This window comes from Hippichthys cyanospilos, chromosome 8, assembly GCF_059441005.1.
Source record: "Hippichthys cyanospilos isolate Australia breed blue-spotted pipefish chromosome 8, RoL_Hcya_1.0, whole genome shotgun sequence".
NCBI lineage: Eukaryota > Metazoa > Chordata > Actinopteri > Syngnathiformes > Syngnathidae > Hippichthys > Hippichthys cyanospilos.
In genome coordinates this window covers 11,959,561-11,976,954 of record NC_142376.1, presented here as the reverse complement: position 1 = coordinate 11,976,954, position 17,394 = coordinate 11,959,561, and the positions used below count along the sequence as shown (strand labels likewise).

The following is a 17,394-nucleotide window of genomic DNA, read 5'->3' as shown; positions in this document are numbered from 1 at the left end:
AGCTCCTCGTAGCCTGCGTTGGCTATCAGAAAGCCAAGTAGTAAACTTCCTGAGATGTCAGCAGGTGATTCTAGTAATGGCAAAGGTTTAAAATAAAGCGCGGAAAGTACAGGGATGAAGAATAGAAAGGTAAACTAAAGTTATTGTTTTGATTACTAGTCAAGATTTAAAAAAAAAAAAAATTGAGCGTTTAAAAAATTCAAATGGAATTAACTGACCAAATAATCTCTTTCTAATCTCACAAAAAATAGAGAAAAAACCTCAAGCATATTTTTTTTTATATTTACCCATTGATCTGCTGTATTTGAAACAAGTCCCAAGTGCTGGTTGCTACCTTTGGTTTCGACTATCAAGAGGAATGGAACTGGTTGTTGTTGTTTGTTTTTTTGTCAATAGCCAAATAATTAGAAAAATCATATTTGGTGTTCGAAGTCCACACATGAAGGCTGAAGCTGGAATCGAACCCACGACCTCCACATGTAAGGCGGATGTGCCGCCCTGGCTGTAAATAACGGATCTGTTAATAGAAACCACCAATAAGGAGAGCGAAAAGCCGCTGCACTCTTGTGCATCACATTCTTAGAAAGAGTTGATGAAAGATGACGTTCACTTCAGAATATGTGTCGGATTGCGTGTGTTTGGATGTTTAGGTCTCACCTCACTTTCAAAGCAATTATTATGATAGGGGGAAACTGTCGCCGTAATTGAGACAAACTAGTAATTTTTTACTAATGAAACTATACCTGTGGTTCTCAGAAGGAAAAATAGACATAGTTTATTCAGAAAAAGAACATCAAACAGGTTTTTGGTTTCGCCGGTTGTATTAAAGCCTGTCTTAAAATACCTCGGGTAAATTATTTGTTGAGACAATGTTCACACAGCCAAGAAGTGACAGCTGGTCTTTCCTTCCATTTTTCTCCTGGTAAATGCAGACCATTTTTGAGGCAGTACAGATGAAAGGTTCTTCAAACTATTAGGATGGATGCAGTATTTCTTGATATATACTTTTTTACTTCTGAGCACCATGGGTTGACTTTAAGCACGGTAGTTTCAACCTTTTCACACATTATAAAACTTGATCTAAGATACTTTGAGAGACCAGCTAATGTACACAACTTGGTCGTGTTGTAGATGGAAGGATTTGGAGCTACATTTGTGTGATTCAGTAAAACCCAAAGATTATTTCCATGATTTTAATTCTTCCTGAAAGTGTTCCAGCTTTACCAAAGTACTAAAATAAACCACCCTAAAAGCCTTTAAAATTAAATGCCTTCATTGAATTGATTGGTAAAAGATTAACCATTAGGCTTTTGAAATGTTTTGCTTAATCCCAATAAAAGAGCCTTCCCTTGATGTCTTAACTCATTGTTTCAACTTGACTTTGTTTCTCCGAGAGCCATTATATCCATTACAGCATATTCATGCTGTGCGTCGGACAAGAGACGGCATCTTGCGTGATTTCCACCTCTTCAGGCTGCAGCCTATTTTACTTGACTGTCTGCCATCATTACATTCCAGGGAGACTCTCAAGGACAATGTTTAGGAGGGGGTTACTGAGGAGACACGGTTTCCTTTGGAGCTGTATCTCACCTCTGACCTCTCACAGTGGGTAGGAAGGAAAGACCAGAGAGATCATCATCACTAAGCTTCTGTGACTTTTAATGACAGGTCCGATTTGGGTTAGAATAGCAACACCATCATCAAGCAGAGAAGAGATCAGATTCAACTTAATTGGGCACAGGAAGGAGCAGTGGTTGGCTTTTCTACTCTGCATCTTTAAACATGGCTACCCGAGTAGGTTTTGTGCATGGGGTTCAATTAACATGAGCCAGTGGCAAAATGAACACCATCAGAAGTCCTGATGTACCTACATGTCTATTGTTTATTCCACAAACATGTATTTATTCATTTTTCAGCTATTTAGTTTCCTCATTTTTGACTGTTTCTCTTGGCTATACTGCTTCCACTGCTGGTGGATGTTAGATTTGTCCCAGTTGCATTCAGCTTCTCTGTGTTGCCATCTGTGTTGCCCATGTGGGGTCTTCAGAATCAATCATGCTGACCAATGCAAATGAACGAACATCAGGAATGGGGCTGTTCTTCTAACCAATCGGATTTCAATTTCATCCTTACCGGTTCAGGCTGAAGGCTCTTCATGACATCAGCATGCTTCCTTACTCAGATTAATCGCTAGCCAGGTTTTACTAGAAAAAAAAAACTTTTAAAATCTGCACACATTGTGATTAGTGACACAAAATGATTATTTAGTATTTTTGGTGAATATGTTATATTTCTTTCAAAATGTTTATACTTTTTTCACGATATATACAGAAGTGAACTTCTCCAGATGATATAGGTATTTCATTTTTGTATATTATTTATACAATGCAACATGGTAGTTATTGTTGGGTATTTTTTTATTTTGAGTATTGTTTAAATTTTCCTGATTCTGAACATAACTATTTTTCACCAGCGTATTCATTTTGAGAGTCTTATTTTTGTGAGCCTCAAGGAGATATAGGGCTCTTGTTCTAAATGCAAAATACATATTTCGGAATACTTTGCATTCACAGAGCGTTACCATGGACACAAACCTGTTGGAGTTGTCGATCGATGTAATTCTGTGTAAAATTTACTTTTTTTTTTAAATATCAGATTTTACATAAATTCTTGATTCACTAACCTATGAGAGCCTTCACTATATTGTCATCAGACACTAGTATTTTTCAAATATTTTCTTCAATTAGACCAATAAAAACAATGATGGATGACAACAGTTGTCCAACAGGAGCAGAGAAGATGCGAGCAAAGCCTTTTTAGCTGGCATGGATTTGACATGCGCAGTCATGCGGCTAGACTCGTATTAAGCCCCCCATTCTTTGCAAAAAGTAGCAAAAGTTCAATTGGATTGAAAAGGGTTTTTTTCCAGTAAAACAAAACAAAAAAAGTCTGGCCTGCACTTCCATTCGTAATTCAAGGGGGAAAATGCCCTTTTAGTGTGAGAACAGAGGGGAGATGCCTTCACGGGCTGCTGGTTACGCTTTGGCAAGGGCCTCAGGAGCACTTGGCCCAGACAAAAACAAAACAAAAAAAGCCCAAAGAGCTACCTCAATGAATACTCAGTTCATCTGCAAGGTCATCAGGATTCTCATTAGCACTCATCTGCAGAACTTGGAGAGGCAGCAGGTTTTTGTTTTTTTTTTTTCTGGAAAGAATAAAATAGCGTAGGGGAGCGGGAGTGACTGTAGGTTGTCGAACTGGCATTCGGGCGTAATGAGGTGGCTGCAGGAGGGTTAAAGTTCTTTGCTCGAAAGTGTAGCCTATAGAACGCTCGCCAAGTTTGGTTCTGGTGGTGGTCACATATCCAAACTGCAGTAGGTTGAGTAATCCCCTAGGTCATTAGGGCACTGCACACAAAAAAAAAGCACAAAAAAAATTGACCATTGTGTCGGTCGTTGTCTTTATTAACTTTGACATATTAAAACATGTGAAATTCTTCATATTCTTTAAATCAGTAATAGCCTATTTATTCTCTTTTTTTTGTTACTCAAATTGTTAATCAAATTGTTACCTTTCCAAACGTTTTCAGGCCTTGAATGTACAGTAAAATGCATGCACATTTTGCAATAGTTGAACAAGATTTACCATGCCCAAAACTGACTGAGATCCACAGGTAAAAATATCAATGACATCCAGAAGGCAATAAAGAAGTGGCCATACATAAAGTGAAACTTAAGTAAATTAAGAAAGAAATAATGAATGACAACTTAAAAAAAAAAAAAATAATATATCCTTTTTAACATTAAAAGAAAAAAAAATACAAACTCAACTTTCAACACTGTTTAACTAAAATGTACCACTATAAAAAAAGCACAGTAATTAAAAGGTGTTGAAGTTGATTTTGTATTTCTTTTTTGTTAAAATGATACCGTTTTTTGTACAGTGTCTTATAAGTGACCTATATGTATACAGGTTAAAGGTTAGGCTAATATAGAAAAAAAAACAAGTGCATTATAGTGCCTGAAATTAAGAAAAAGAAGAAAAATTATGCCAGTCCTTATTTTATTGCAATTACACTTGAAATTAAAAAATAAATCCTGGCATCACTATGCCCACTATATATATATATATATATATATATATATATATATATATATATATATATATATATATATGTGTGTGTGTGTGTGTGTGTGTGTGTGTGTGTGTGTTTTTAAATATGGCCAAATATGATTCCATTTGTCAAAAGTCAAGCTTTGTCATAATAATTCGTGCACTGTACCCAGAGGCGCAGCTATGTTTGGTGAAGTTGTCAGTGTTGACACGAGAATGAGGAGGTACATTTGCGTGACTACTTAACATGTATTCCAAATCCTTCCAGGAGGCCCCCTGTACTTCCCTACAGGTTCACACTGATTTGATGCAGAGCATGAGATAAGCCGGCTAAGTGTTTTGAGGTCATGTATACAAGGTAAACCAAAGTAATGGACTTATTAACCATACTTGAAAAGACATTTTCCTCAAATCCTCTGTGTGAAATTTCGCTCAAAGGAAAGAGAAAGATGCAGTCTGGTAAGAAACACATTACAGTGTAACTGTACCTTTGCTGCAGGTGCAAATCATCACCTGTACACACCTTCCTGCCAACTCCTCGCTGACCTCCATTCTCACTCACACGCGATGAGCAATTGAACTGTCAGTCATGTAGGAAAAGGAACGCCGTTGAGACGGCGCTTATTCGTACTCAGGAGCGTTCTTTGGAGGCCAACGGCAGTGGCTAATGGCTGTGCAATGCCACTAGTCACTTCACAGCAAGTACAGTATGAGTGGATTAACTAAATGTTTCAGTTTCCACACACTGAGAAATGTGAGATTTAGGGGATCAAGGAGGCTTATGCACAAGCCGATGAGTTACTTAAAGGAAATAAAAACATTTGAGAATGAATACCATTTTAAATGGAGCTGTAATACATCACTGTGCTGAATGTTCGCCTTGCCATCAAAAGGGAAAGCTCAAGACAAACTAGAAAAGAGGAGTAGAACACACTGGAGTAACAAGTGACCTGCAAATTGGCAATAGAACCCTATATTGAAGTTAACAAATAGAAGGAGTGCTAACAAGAGATCTAAAACAATAAATTTGAAATAAATATTTAAGATCTGGAATTTATTGATCTACTTCATCTCATTTTGATCTAACCTAAGAAGTTCTTCCAAACTTTCACCAGTTTTTTTTTGTTTCATTTTTAAATATATTGTGTTCCTGTGGCAGATCAAACTATTGATATTCAACAACGAAAAAGGGAATTTTTGAAATTAACATTAAAATAAAACATCTACCATCCTGTCAGTCTCAGATTTGCTCAAGCGTGGGGTGTTCTTGATTTTGAAAAAGAGCTATGACTTGCTACATTAGCATCATTGCTGCTATCGTTAGCATTGGCTGCAGTCGCAGATGGGTGCTTTGCATTTATGTGGCAAGCTAAAATTGAGCTGCTTATTTGCAAACACCTTATTACAAAACACAACTAGCACTCTATCTTTATAAAAGTTGATGTCTGGGCATTTTATCAAGTTAAATTTACCATTCATCGACAACTCTTTTGTGCAACTCCATTATCACGTCTTATTTCTACTCATGGACTTTCCCTATCAACCACATCAGGAGCGTATCAGGTTATGCCAAACAAAATGACAGTCAATCAGTGTCCACTTCAGGATGTGATTGACATTAATTTTTCACCCGCCAAGATCACAAACACAAGAAGCGAGATGCATGAAATGAGTCATTACGCATACGGAAAACAAATGTTAATGAGATGAACGCTTTTTTTAATGTTGCTTTAACTATGACAGTTATTTCATTGATTGCAATTAATCGATTAATTTGACAACCCGACAAAAAAATACAAAATAGTGGGTGCATTCTTCAAAGTCCTATGTTGAAAACTGATTGGGAGTAAGCATGGGTGGATTCATACCAAAAACTACATTTTCATCCAAAGAGATCATTTCTAAGTATCAATCCTCAAGCTAAGTTGTATATTATATTCCTAAAAGCTTTTTATTCCACCTTTTCCATACACCACTAACACCAGTCTCTCTCTCTCTCTCTCTCTCTCTCTCTCTCTCTATCTTTCTCTCTCTCTCTCGCTCTTCATATTAAATTTAAAACTCTACTTGTAAACCATATTTAGAAGTTCTGAGGTAACAAACATTCCAAAGTTTCTTCTTTTAACCAAACATCAATCCATTTTTTTTTTAATGTGTGCTAGTCAAACTGAACAGGAAATAACAGGTGCAGCAAGGTGTTACCTTGGGAGAAACTCATTTGAAGATGTGGTCAATACTGTTACATAAATAATGGGTGGGGTTTATCTGCAACGTGTGTATGCGTGTGTGTGTGTGTGTGTGTGTGTGTGTATGTGTGCAGTTTGAGTTCTGATTTGATCTTGCCTGAAACTGTAAAAGCTGAGGAGTTGACTAACATCCATCAGTTGTTGAACATTATTTCAAGGTTTAATTATGAAAAAGAGGTTAACCCTAAATCTAAAACAGAAGAGAACTACTCTCAAATTAACAAGTTTAATCAACATATACTGTATCAATGGTGCTTCCCATCTTATCTAGTTTAGCTCTAACCGTTAGACTTGTGACATTGATAGAGGAACCGTCGAACTTATATTTAAACAATATGTGACTGTACTTCATAGTAAATCAAATGAATGAAATTATGCAGCATTAATTTGTAAACAAATATCCTTAGAAAGAAAAAGACAAAAGTGACATTATGTGGCTTGATGATGAACAAGGTTCTGCAAATAAAGGAGGTTGGGTTCAGTCTGCGCATTGGCTTGTCTCCACCCTCTTGGGTCGATTGTGGACTACAAATGCAATCACATGAGAATCTCAACTTATGTGACACTCATCAAGTGAGGAAAACTGGACGCTTGGTAAGTTCATTTTGCTTCCTAAATGTTGTGGACGTCTTACTTTCAGGTCTTTTATCTAAAAATTTTAGCACAATAATTTGCATGGATGGTTTAATTTTGAGGTAATTTATAAAACTATCAAAGGAAGAAGGAGGACAATTGAGTGATTTAATGATGGTGTGATTGAAAATAGCATGCAAAAAAATTGGTAAAATTTATAATTGTACTTACAGAGCAAAACAACACATTTTAATAACGTAATATTCCACAATATTGGCCAATTATACTTTACCTGTATAGTAATAATTATGAAGCGGTTTCTACGGTGGATTACGGACACCAATTTTTCCTTGCAGTTTCAAATGATCAGTCTTAAATCTTGGCGTGGGCCTTCCTGTGTGGACTTTACATATTTACCCTGTGCTTTCTTGTCTTTTCACTGGGGTGCTCATTCTTCCTCCCACATTCCAAAACGTATTCGTTATATTCCCTGAGGACTCAAAATTGTCCATGCCAGATACCAGTTCACTTTTAATTTCAGTTAGGACATGTGCGAGATGAAATGGATGGATCGAGGGGTTCACTGGCCATCATCCTTGAGACACAAGCTGCTGTCCGCGGTGCTGAAACAGATCCCCAAATCCTTTCACCGCCTACGGACGTGACACAACCTGTAATTTGCAAAACTCGCAAAATGCTCTAAGTGAATCGTCATGTTTGTATTTCTTATATCTTTTTTTTCATTTGTTTAATCTTTTTATTTATTGGGTGCATTGTCAGCCCGATGCCCCCTCACGTACGCCCTGCACACGAGCAATTTACCTTTAAATTTATACACATATGCGGTAAAAATAGTTTGCAACATGCAAGCATACATCAACTCCACCGACTCCCGTTCAAAGACTGCATCCTGCAACAGAGATGCCAGTAATGATCAGAGATCAACATGAGGCCGCAGCGCAGGGCCTCCTCCTGTATTGCGGCACTCGTTTCAAAGTACTGTATTGCTTCACAACATGGGTGCAGCCTCCTCCTGGTGGCCTGATTGAAATGCACATCCCAAATTCCCTGAAATTGTGCCCGGTAGGAGTTCAATATTTTATGCCCCTTCATGTATCATGTACCAGAATGAGAAAAGAAAAAAACATAAAAAAAGAAAGGAGAAAAACGGACCTTATTTAAATATTGAAAACAGTACAGGCCTAAGAATGTATACGCTATTAAAATGATATTAAATTACAGCAAGATTTTTAACAAATGGGTCAGCTGTAGCATTTTTTTTTTTAGCAGAAGATGCTATATCTATCAAATGAACTTTACCAAAAAGCCTGCTTTTGTAAACAAAATAATGTTCGATTTATATTGGGACTGACAGGGGGGCATTCATAAAAAAATGTATTATTTAAAGGGTAGTAAGCAGTGGTAGGTCTATACTGCAGCATACTGAGAGCACTTTTCTATTGCATTTGTCCTATGAGTAAACAACTGACTGAATAACATTCGACACAAATGTCATTATATGAACTGCACTAACAATCATTGGTGCGCAGTTCAACTCAAAAACCACAAATTGTTGCAAAATGAAAAATGCTGTTCATGAAAATTCTACTTTAAAGTTTTAATAGAACTTTTGTACAGAGTCAGTTCATCAAAATTGTGTAGGTGCAAGTAATGATATGGCCTAGGTATGCCGCATGCACATAATTGTAATGTTTGCATGCTGGGTGTAGCCTTATATATTGTCGTTGTGACTATCATTTGTATTTCTCATTATTCGCGTATATTACATATTTTATATAAAAGTAAAAAATTTTAGAACACCTAAAGTATTTCGAACATGAAATAAAACATTGGACAATAATCCGAAACTTTGCGCTACTTTTTAGTGTCAAAAAAGAGTGAAGTTTAGACTGAGAAAAGGCCACCGCTTGTCCATATTCTGTTATTTATATTCTAATATTTATATTTAATCTGCTCTTATATATTTACTTCAAAATACATTTGCAGTCGAATCGTCTAATTGTCTTTCTACCAATAAAATTAATACAGAAAATATTTTTTAAAAATAAGTATGATAGTTTATGAGTTTTACAACAAAATTATTTTCGTTTATAATTACAGCGGGACATACCTGTGTATTTGTGCGTATAGTAGGGGGGGGGGGGTGCTGCTCGAAGAAGTGATGGTTTCAGGGTGGAGTACGTGACACCCTTTGAAACGACACACACACATACACACACAAGTAAACAAACCTGCCCACGTAATCAAACGGAGCAAAGACGCGAACGGGTTGCAATGTTGGGACCGTTGCAAAGCAGAGAACTGCATGCATGAGAGCGCAACAGGCTGCGCGCTTGTGGCTGAATTTGGCTGCAGCATGAATTGTTACAAATAAACACCCTGTTAGAGAGAAATTTAATCTTTGGTTCAACGCTTCATTTCCAAATATTGACTTTATCAATGTTAAAGGCAAATGCAGGTCTTTAAAATTAATGCCGTTCCCCGCAGGATCTTCAAGATGCTTCTGAGACTGGATGAGAGCGAAGGAGCGATTGTGAGGAGCCTGATGGTGACATGCGCCACCCTCTTGCTGTCCTTCCAAGTGTGCCGCTGGTTCCAACAGCGCTCGGTTTTGCGCGTGCCGGGCCCGTTCGCCTGGCCCGTAATCGGCAACGCGGCTCAAATGGGCAAAGCGCCGCACCTGTATTTCATGCGCCTGGCAGAGAAATACGGCAGCGTCTTCAAAATTAAACTGGGCTGCCGAAGCGTGGTGGTGCTCAACGGGGACTCTATCAGGCAGGCGTTGATCAAACAGGGCTCGGAGTTTGCCGGCAGACCCGACTTCACCTCGTTCCGGTACATCTCCAACGGGGACGGGCTCGCTTTCGCCACCGCGTCGGATTCGTGGAAGGCGCACCGCAGGGTGGCCCATTCCACCGTCAGGATGTTTTCCACGGGGAACCAGGTGACCAAAAAGACATTTGAGCGCCACATCCTCTGCGAATTTCGAGAGCTTCTGCAGCTCTTCTTGCGCAAGAGCGCGCGGCAGAAGTTCTTCGTGCCCATGGAGGACCTGGTGGTGTCCACGGCCAACATCATGAGCGCGGTGTGCTTCGGCAAGAGGTACTCGTACGAGGACGCGGAGTTCCGACAGGTGGTGGGCAGGAACAGCCAGTTTACGGAGACGGTCGGCGCGGGGAGCATCGTGGACGTGATGCCCTGGCTGCAGTACTTCCCCAACCCCATCAAAACTTTGTTTGACAATTTCAAGAAGCTCAATCGGGAGTTCGGCGCCTTTATTGTCGAAAAAGTGAAAGTGCACAGAAAAAGCTTTCAGTCGAGCAGTATCAGGGACATGACTGACGCCTTGATTATGGCCTTGGACAAAATCGGTGAGAAAAACGGCTACTCATCGTCCAAGGACTATGTGTCAGCCACTGTTGCAGATATATTTGGAGCGAGTCAAGACACGCTGTCAACAATGCTGCAGTGGATCATTCTCATCCTTATCAAGTAAGACCGTTTCCTTACTGCAGGGAAGGCTTACAATTTTACATAAAATAATATATAGCCTACTTTAAATGAATTGCAAACATTGAAAAACTTTAAAAAAATGTAAATTAAAAGTTGAGTCAACTCAAAGGTTTTCTTCACAGTAACTCGCGTCCAAACGCAGTATTCTGATTTATATTGCAAAATTAAGTAGCCAAATTCAACCATTTTTATCCATCTCGGGTTGCAGCCCTCCACTGAAAATGACATTACAAAAAGAGCTCAGGTAACAACCAGCTTACCAGCTTCACAACACCTAATGCAGAAAATAGGGCATTTTATTGCAAAAACTATCTGGGGGTGGGGGAGGGGGGGGGTACGTCCACTTGTACTCTGTTTGTACCGTCCTATAAGTAAACAACTGTAATATAATAATATAATATAATAATATAATGACATGTACCGTCCACATTGCAGCAATATCATCAAATATTGTGAACATTAACTCTTTTCTTTAATGGATACATTTGATTTTTCTTTCATCTTTGTTTTTTTTTTTAAATCTTTTTCGGTCCATGTACCTTGCGTTCATTCTGTTTCCGGTTCTGAAACGCAAATCAAACAGCAAAAAAAAAAAAACGTCTTTTTTTGTCTTAATAATTAAACTCAGTTTTTCATGAAAATACAGAGATGAAATTGGATTTTGTGTTATTATAATATTGAGGATTTTTTTTTGTTTTGTTTTCATTTGATATGTTAATCGAATTGCAAAAATGCAAGGCTATTACAAAATCTCTCTGAAAAAGAAGGCAAACTGGAAGCAGTATCAGATGCAATAGTGCTAATGAATCAAGTTGGACAAGACGGTGTTCCTCGAACCCTATGGAAATTTAATAAGAGAAATGGTTACTCTAAATTAAATGAAAAGGTTACTCTAAATGATCAATCGTTTACTTCACCCCACTACACTAAAACACAGGCTAGTGCTTACAGAACTACTGTAGTGCTTACAGAACTACTGTACTTTCATCAATCTGACTGAAAAGTGTGACAATCAAAAAGTGAACAAAAATCTGAGCCCTTCAAGAAATCACCACATATTTTTTTAAAGGGTTGTCATATTGGTTCTACTATAGTTTTTAAAATCCATCCATTTTCTATCCCCACTTATCCTCACCACGATCGTGGGGCATGCTGGAGTTTAACCCAGCTTTGGGCTGTAGCAGTCAATCCAGTGCACACAGAGGCAAACAAACGTTCATTCCCACAAGTACACCTACGGGCAAATTGGAGTGTTCAATATACCTACCATGCTTGTTTTTGGAGTGGGAAGAAGTCGGAGTACCTGGAGAAAGTCCAGGCAGGAACAGGGAGGACTTGCAAATGCCACACAGGAAGGCTGGGGCAGGCTGGAATTGAACCTGTGACCTCTGAACTGTGAGGCAGATGTGCTATCCAGTCTTCTGCGGTTTCGTCCTTGTTTTAACAATAAAAATGGAAAATATGGACCTAAACATCTGTTTTGATTTTCATGAAATAATTGAAAATAGAATGAACAGAAGATCCACTTTTTTTACACTCATTAATTTATCGAATGCATATTTCCTCGTTTTTTTTTATGATTTTAAGCCTTTTCTTTTTGTCAGCGCAAGCAAATGTTTACACTCTGAAAATAGTTAAAAATAAAGATAAGCCAATTTTGTTTAAAAATGACACACTTTTGGGTCAATTTGATAACCCTCCTCCCAAAATAACAAACCGAATCAAAACAAAAAAAAAAGGTCCTTTTGCATTAGCCAACATCAAAAATGGTTTGCTGTAAGATAGCTTTACAATTCATTAATCAACATAGTATGATCCAATTACTATAAGTTAGTTGTATTGGTCTCAACATTGAAGCTACAGTATAGGAAAAGCAATGTAAGCATCTTAGCTCGTGGACATTAGGAGCAAGAATAGCCAACACAGATGCAAGCACACGTATCATGATGTCACCATGCAATCGTCCACCACAGCACCAGCACTCACGTCATTAATGAAAATAATAAAGAAAAAATGTATCCTTAATACAATTAATAACAGATGTGCCTTTGGCAAAATTAATAGCTAATTTAGCACAGTTGTTTCCAATACGACCAATTGATCTACCAGTACTACAGAAGCAATTGACCGGATGAGTGTGATCAATGCTTTGAGCACATTGACGTTTACATACATATGTACAAATTATATTATGTACAAATTCAGTTGCCAGTGCAGAAATGAACACCATTATAAAAAAGGAGTTAGAGTTCCTGTGTACTCTGTTAAGGTTACACCGTGACAGTTTTTGCCATTTTATTCCATTACCTCACTTTGACTTTCACAAATAAGTGTTGAAATACTTCACACAACGCTAAAAAAAAAAAAAAAAAAACCTTCCTTGACCCAAATCAACACCATTATTTTGTTGAATTATATACAGTATATATTAAGGAATGGCACTAAATACCAAGCACACAAAATTTGAGGAACATTTTAGCACAAAACGAATAGCAACAGCAATGCAATTGCATCCATTGTTTTGACGTTAAGCACATACGGTAGCATAGAATAGCATAGCATAGCTTAGCATAATAAGACTAGCAACAGCAAAGCTATTCCTTCCATGTTGTGTTGGCATCAAGGACACACAGTAATCGCAATACAGCTTGAGAGTCAAACATTTACACATCAGCATGTGGATATTTTGCTAACTTTATCGTTTCTCCACGGTGGTATTCTGGTGAACAAAGGTACCCGGAGATGCAGGTGCGTCTCCGAGAAGAAGTGGACAAGGTGGTGGATCGCAGTCGCCTCCCGTCCATCGAGGACCAGCCTCAGCTACCTTATGTCATGGCCTTCATCTACGAGGTGATGCGCTTCACCAGCTTCGTGCCGCTCACCATCCCTCACTACACTACCACCGACACATCCGTCGGCGGCTACAACATCCCCAAGAACACAGTGGTTTTTGTCAACCAGTGGTCCTCCAATCACAATCCCGCCATCTGGTCAGAGCCTGACAAATTTGACCCCCAGCGTTTCCTGCAACCCGGCGGTGATCTGAACAAAGACTTGTGCAACGCTGTGCTCATCTTCTCTGTTGGGAAGCGGCGCTGCATTGGAGAGGAACTGTCCAAATTTCAGGTTTTTCTCTTCACAGCTCTTCTGACTCACCAGTGCCACATCAGCACAGACCCGACCAGGCCGCCCACCCTCGGCAACACCTATGGACTGACTCTCAAACCAAACTCTTACTTGATAGGCGTGTCTCTACGAGATAACATGAGGTTGCTCGAAGAGGTTACCAATCCGGATTGCCACGAAGACGTCAAAGCAGATCTCTCGGGCTCTTAAAAAAAGGAGGGAATCAAATGAAGTGAGAAAAATGAGGCAAAAGAACTGAACATATTTATGAGCTGAAATGTCAATTTTGACAAAACATACCTACCACGTGTTCAAAGCAACAAGTCATTTCTGTAATATAGTCCCAGTCACAGCCAGATGACACTGGTCATATATTTACAGCCATTGGGCATGCATGAAATGTAACACTCCACGTTCAACTAAATAAAAGACTGCCTCAATAACCTTAACCAAATGACGTTACAGAGGATGAAGTGCTACTATGATGCTAAAACATCATGGTGACATCCCGCTGTTGGAATTCAAATGTTTAACTATAGGTTTTCATTCAATACAGCATTCCTGTTTAAAAAGTGCCCGACCAGGCATATAAGCTCATAGGGAAGCTCAGCTTGGCTTGACCTGCTAGGTAGTTAATCAGGAGTGAAGCTGATGTATTACCAAATAAAGCACGTAATAAATTGTGGAAGCTATTGTACAGCAAACGTTACTTGCGAGCTGTTGTATGTATTTACTACTAAATAGACCTACATTAGGTCGTGACGGTATTTATCTAAATCATTAGTAAATGATCTATTAGGTTTTTTTTTTTTTTTTTTTTTTTAAGATGATTAGCTTGTGACTCAAGCTGACTTGGTTGAGTCCCTCGGTATGTGCGGGTTTTGCATTTGTTTTGATTTGTTTGGCTACAGGCAAACCTATCAAATGAATCTGCCTGTATTTGTTGAATAGTAGCCTGTACATACATTTTGTTCTAATATGACCTTGTGTATTACAAAATACAGTGCAGGCCAAAAGTTTGGACACACCTCCTTTGATGCGTTTTGGTTATTTTCATGTCTTTATAATGTAGTTTCACTGAAGGCATCAATTGAGTACTTGACAAAAAGAAAAAGTGAAATAACTGGAAACTTGTTTTAATATTCTCGTTTCTTCAAAATAGCCACCCTTCTCTCTGAGTACTGCTTTCTTCATTCTATCAATGAGCTTTAAGAGGCAGTCAACTGAACTAGTTTAGTGGAATTTCTCGCTCTGTCAATGGGGTTGGAAACATCAGTTGTGTTGTAAAGAAATCAGGCTAATACACAGCCGACAACATTATTGTAAAACTGTTAAAACTCATATTATGGACAACTGTTAACATTCATATTATGGCAAAAAAACAATTAGCTAAACAAAGGGAAAAAAAACAGTGGACATCATTACCTTAAGTAGTTTAATGAGAAGGTGTGTCCAAACATTTTGTCTGTACTGTAAATAGAAACTAGGGTGAAATAAATAAAAAAACATATTGGACCAACTCAGTCTGGTATGAAACAGCCATTCAGGATTGACCTCAAATTCACAATTGCCACCTTGACAAAACACACATGAAATGGTGGCAGGTGTGTCTCAATTCCTAATCATCATTGTCTTGAATGGGATTAGTTAATTTTAAAACAACCATATCCTGTTACAAGATGGTGCGCACACTTGTGAAAACACATTACTTTAAAAAATCTTTTGAGAGTACAGTCACATCAATGCTGAACAAAGTTCTGAAATGATTTGCCTTTGTCCTATTATTAAATGACAAAAAAAAAAAAAAGAGTAATTAACTTGGGTGAATAGACTTTTTAAACTAATTGGATCTCCATCTTGTAAATATTTTAATCCCGACAACCAAATATGTAATCTCACCGAATCACAAATTCTTGTAAATTCCATGTTGCAGCCAAGTGGGACAATAAAAGTGTTGTTTTGAAATGCCTATGTCTCATGATACAGCTGCCGTAGTGTATATTTTAGCATGCACCAAGTGTGGTCCTCAAATGGGCATACCTCGATTTGCTTCCCCTCACCTTCATCCCCAGCACTCAGCCAGGTCAGGTTGGGACAAAGCGGAAGTGTTAGGGGGTTGCACAGCTGTCATCGCACGCTACCAGGACATCCTGTACTTGATGGAAATCTGCAGAGCGCATAACAAAGTGTGATAAAAGTACAGTAGATGGTGACCGATATGATTGTTCTAAATGCTTCTTTTTATCACTGGCACGTTCAAAACGAGGACTTCAAGGTGCCCCACCTGTCACAAGTTGCAAATCATGATGTTCAGAACGGAAAATTTAGCACTCAAATCTGTGGAGCTGCCAGCTGAGACATTAATGTCAAGATAAAGAGTGATGCTGGTATTCCTCACGAATATGCACAGTCCATCATATCCCCTCAACTTAACTGTGAGATAAGCAGATAGGCCTGTTGGGAAAAGATCAAATGTTGCACAAAGACATTTAAGACAGTGGTTTTCCAAGCTTTTTTCCGTGATGTACCCCTAATTTAATGTGTCCTCTTTTGGGATCATAGTGGAGATGTGTTCACAAAAATAAATCATTAACCTGACAGGTAACGAGAGGTGGCATATGACAAGTTGGGTAGAACCATTCTAGGAGAATTCTGGGAGAATCTGGCTTTTTACAATAATGAATTTGAATACCCTACTGAACATAAAATTCGTTTTATGAACTTATTTGTCTGAAACAATTAATTCATGAATTATTTTAACAATATTTGTGCATGTTTGTTCATTTTATTTAAAATTTTGAGTACCCCCGAAGTTCCTTCAAGTACTCCCAGGGATACAAGCACCCACACTTGAGAACCACCGGTGTACGGTATCATTAAAGCTTTGTACTGTCACGAAAGCATAAAAAAGAAGAGCGGCATTTAATTTAGGTTTTTTTGGGGGGGTGGGGGAGGGGGTGGGGGACAACAAACTTGGCAAACAGAGTACATCTGGATAAACAGTATATCTAGATGGACATTAGAAGCATAGTTGACAGACTGAATTCAAAGGTGCATGCCTTATGCACCAGTACTCATCCATAACATCATTTTAGTCCAGTGCTTCTCAAATTATTTTTTTAGACTAGGCTCTAACCCATATCAACACTGTAAAAACTAATTAACTTTTTGAAAGTTGATTAACATTGTCATTTATTAAACCCATTTATAGTCGGCGTGTCGTGGGGGGGGGGCTTTGCAAAATATAGCACTGTTTTAGTCCAACATCACTCCTTGCATGCCCTCATATGTGTGATTTGCTCTTTTAATCATATCGCACAAACAACACAGTGTAACCTGAGATTCCCCTTTAGGGATTAGACTTGGTAAAAGAAAAAAATGGTGCGGGGAATATGGAGAGGTTGATTACTGCTTGTATTTGTTTTGTGAGTCACACATTTTTATTATCCTGGATTTATTGAATAGGTCTGAGAAGCTAGGATGTGAGTCTCCATGATTTGTTTTTTTTTGCTTGCAATTCGGATTCTATGGTCATTTTCTTTTGACAATATAACAAACCAACTCTTTAATCAATAATCATAGCCAATTGTGATCATGTCTTCACTTGGAGGACGTTTACATTTCTATAGTTGACAAGTACTTGCATCCTCATTGAAACTGTGCCAGTACATCCGCTGAGCCTTAAGAAAAGAAAAAAAAAAACAGGAAATGCCACAAGTATATTCTGTATGGTAAAGAAGAGAGGAAACTGAAGTTCACTCATGTCGGGTAGAGGACATTCAAAGCAAATATGAAAGAGGAG

At 38.3% G+C, this 17,394-nt stretch overlaps 1 protein-coding gene across 3 annotated transcripts; it reads left to right on the top strand.

Annotated features, from left to right (window-relative positions):
- The first annotated feature begins 6,813 nt into the window (after positions 1 to 6,813).
- cyp1b1 (cytochrome P450, family 1, subfamily B, polypeptide 1) lies at positions 6,814 to 15,560 on the top strand. 3 transcript variants are annotated; one of them, XM_088420787.1, is made up of 3 exons: positions 6,814 to 6,953; positions 9,441 to 10,445; positions 13,199 to 15,560. In XM_088420787.1, exons 2-3 carry the CDS (start codon positions 9,451 to 9,453, stop codon positions 13,800 to 13,802), a joined length of 1,599 nt encoding a protein of 532 aa, XP_088276913.1. In that variant the 5' UTR covers positions 6,814 to 6,953; positions 9,441 to 9,450; the 3' UTR covers positions 13,803 to 15,560. The 3 variants fall into 3 exon arrangements, with proteins under 3 accessions (XP_088276913.1, XP_088276914.1, XP_088276912.1); XM_088420788.1 differs by lacking the exon at positions 6,814 to 6,953 and adding an exon at positions 7,588 to 7,605; XM_088420786.1 differs by lacking the exon at positions 6,814 to 6,953 and having other exon boundaries at positions 9,198 to 10,445.
- The last annotated feature ends 1,834 nt before the right edge of the window (positions 15,561 to 17,394 follow it).

Bases quoted from the DNA above. Each gene is read 5' to 3' on its own strand.
- cyp1b1 (XM_088420786.1), top strand. From the start codon at position 9,406: ATGCAGGTCTTTAAAATTAATGCCGTTCCCCGCAGGATCTTCAAGATG. The intron at 10,446-13,198 runs GTAAGACCGTTT...TGGTGAACAAAG, and splicing joins ATCATTCTCATCCTTATCAA to GTACCCGGAGATGCAGGTGC.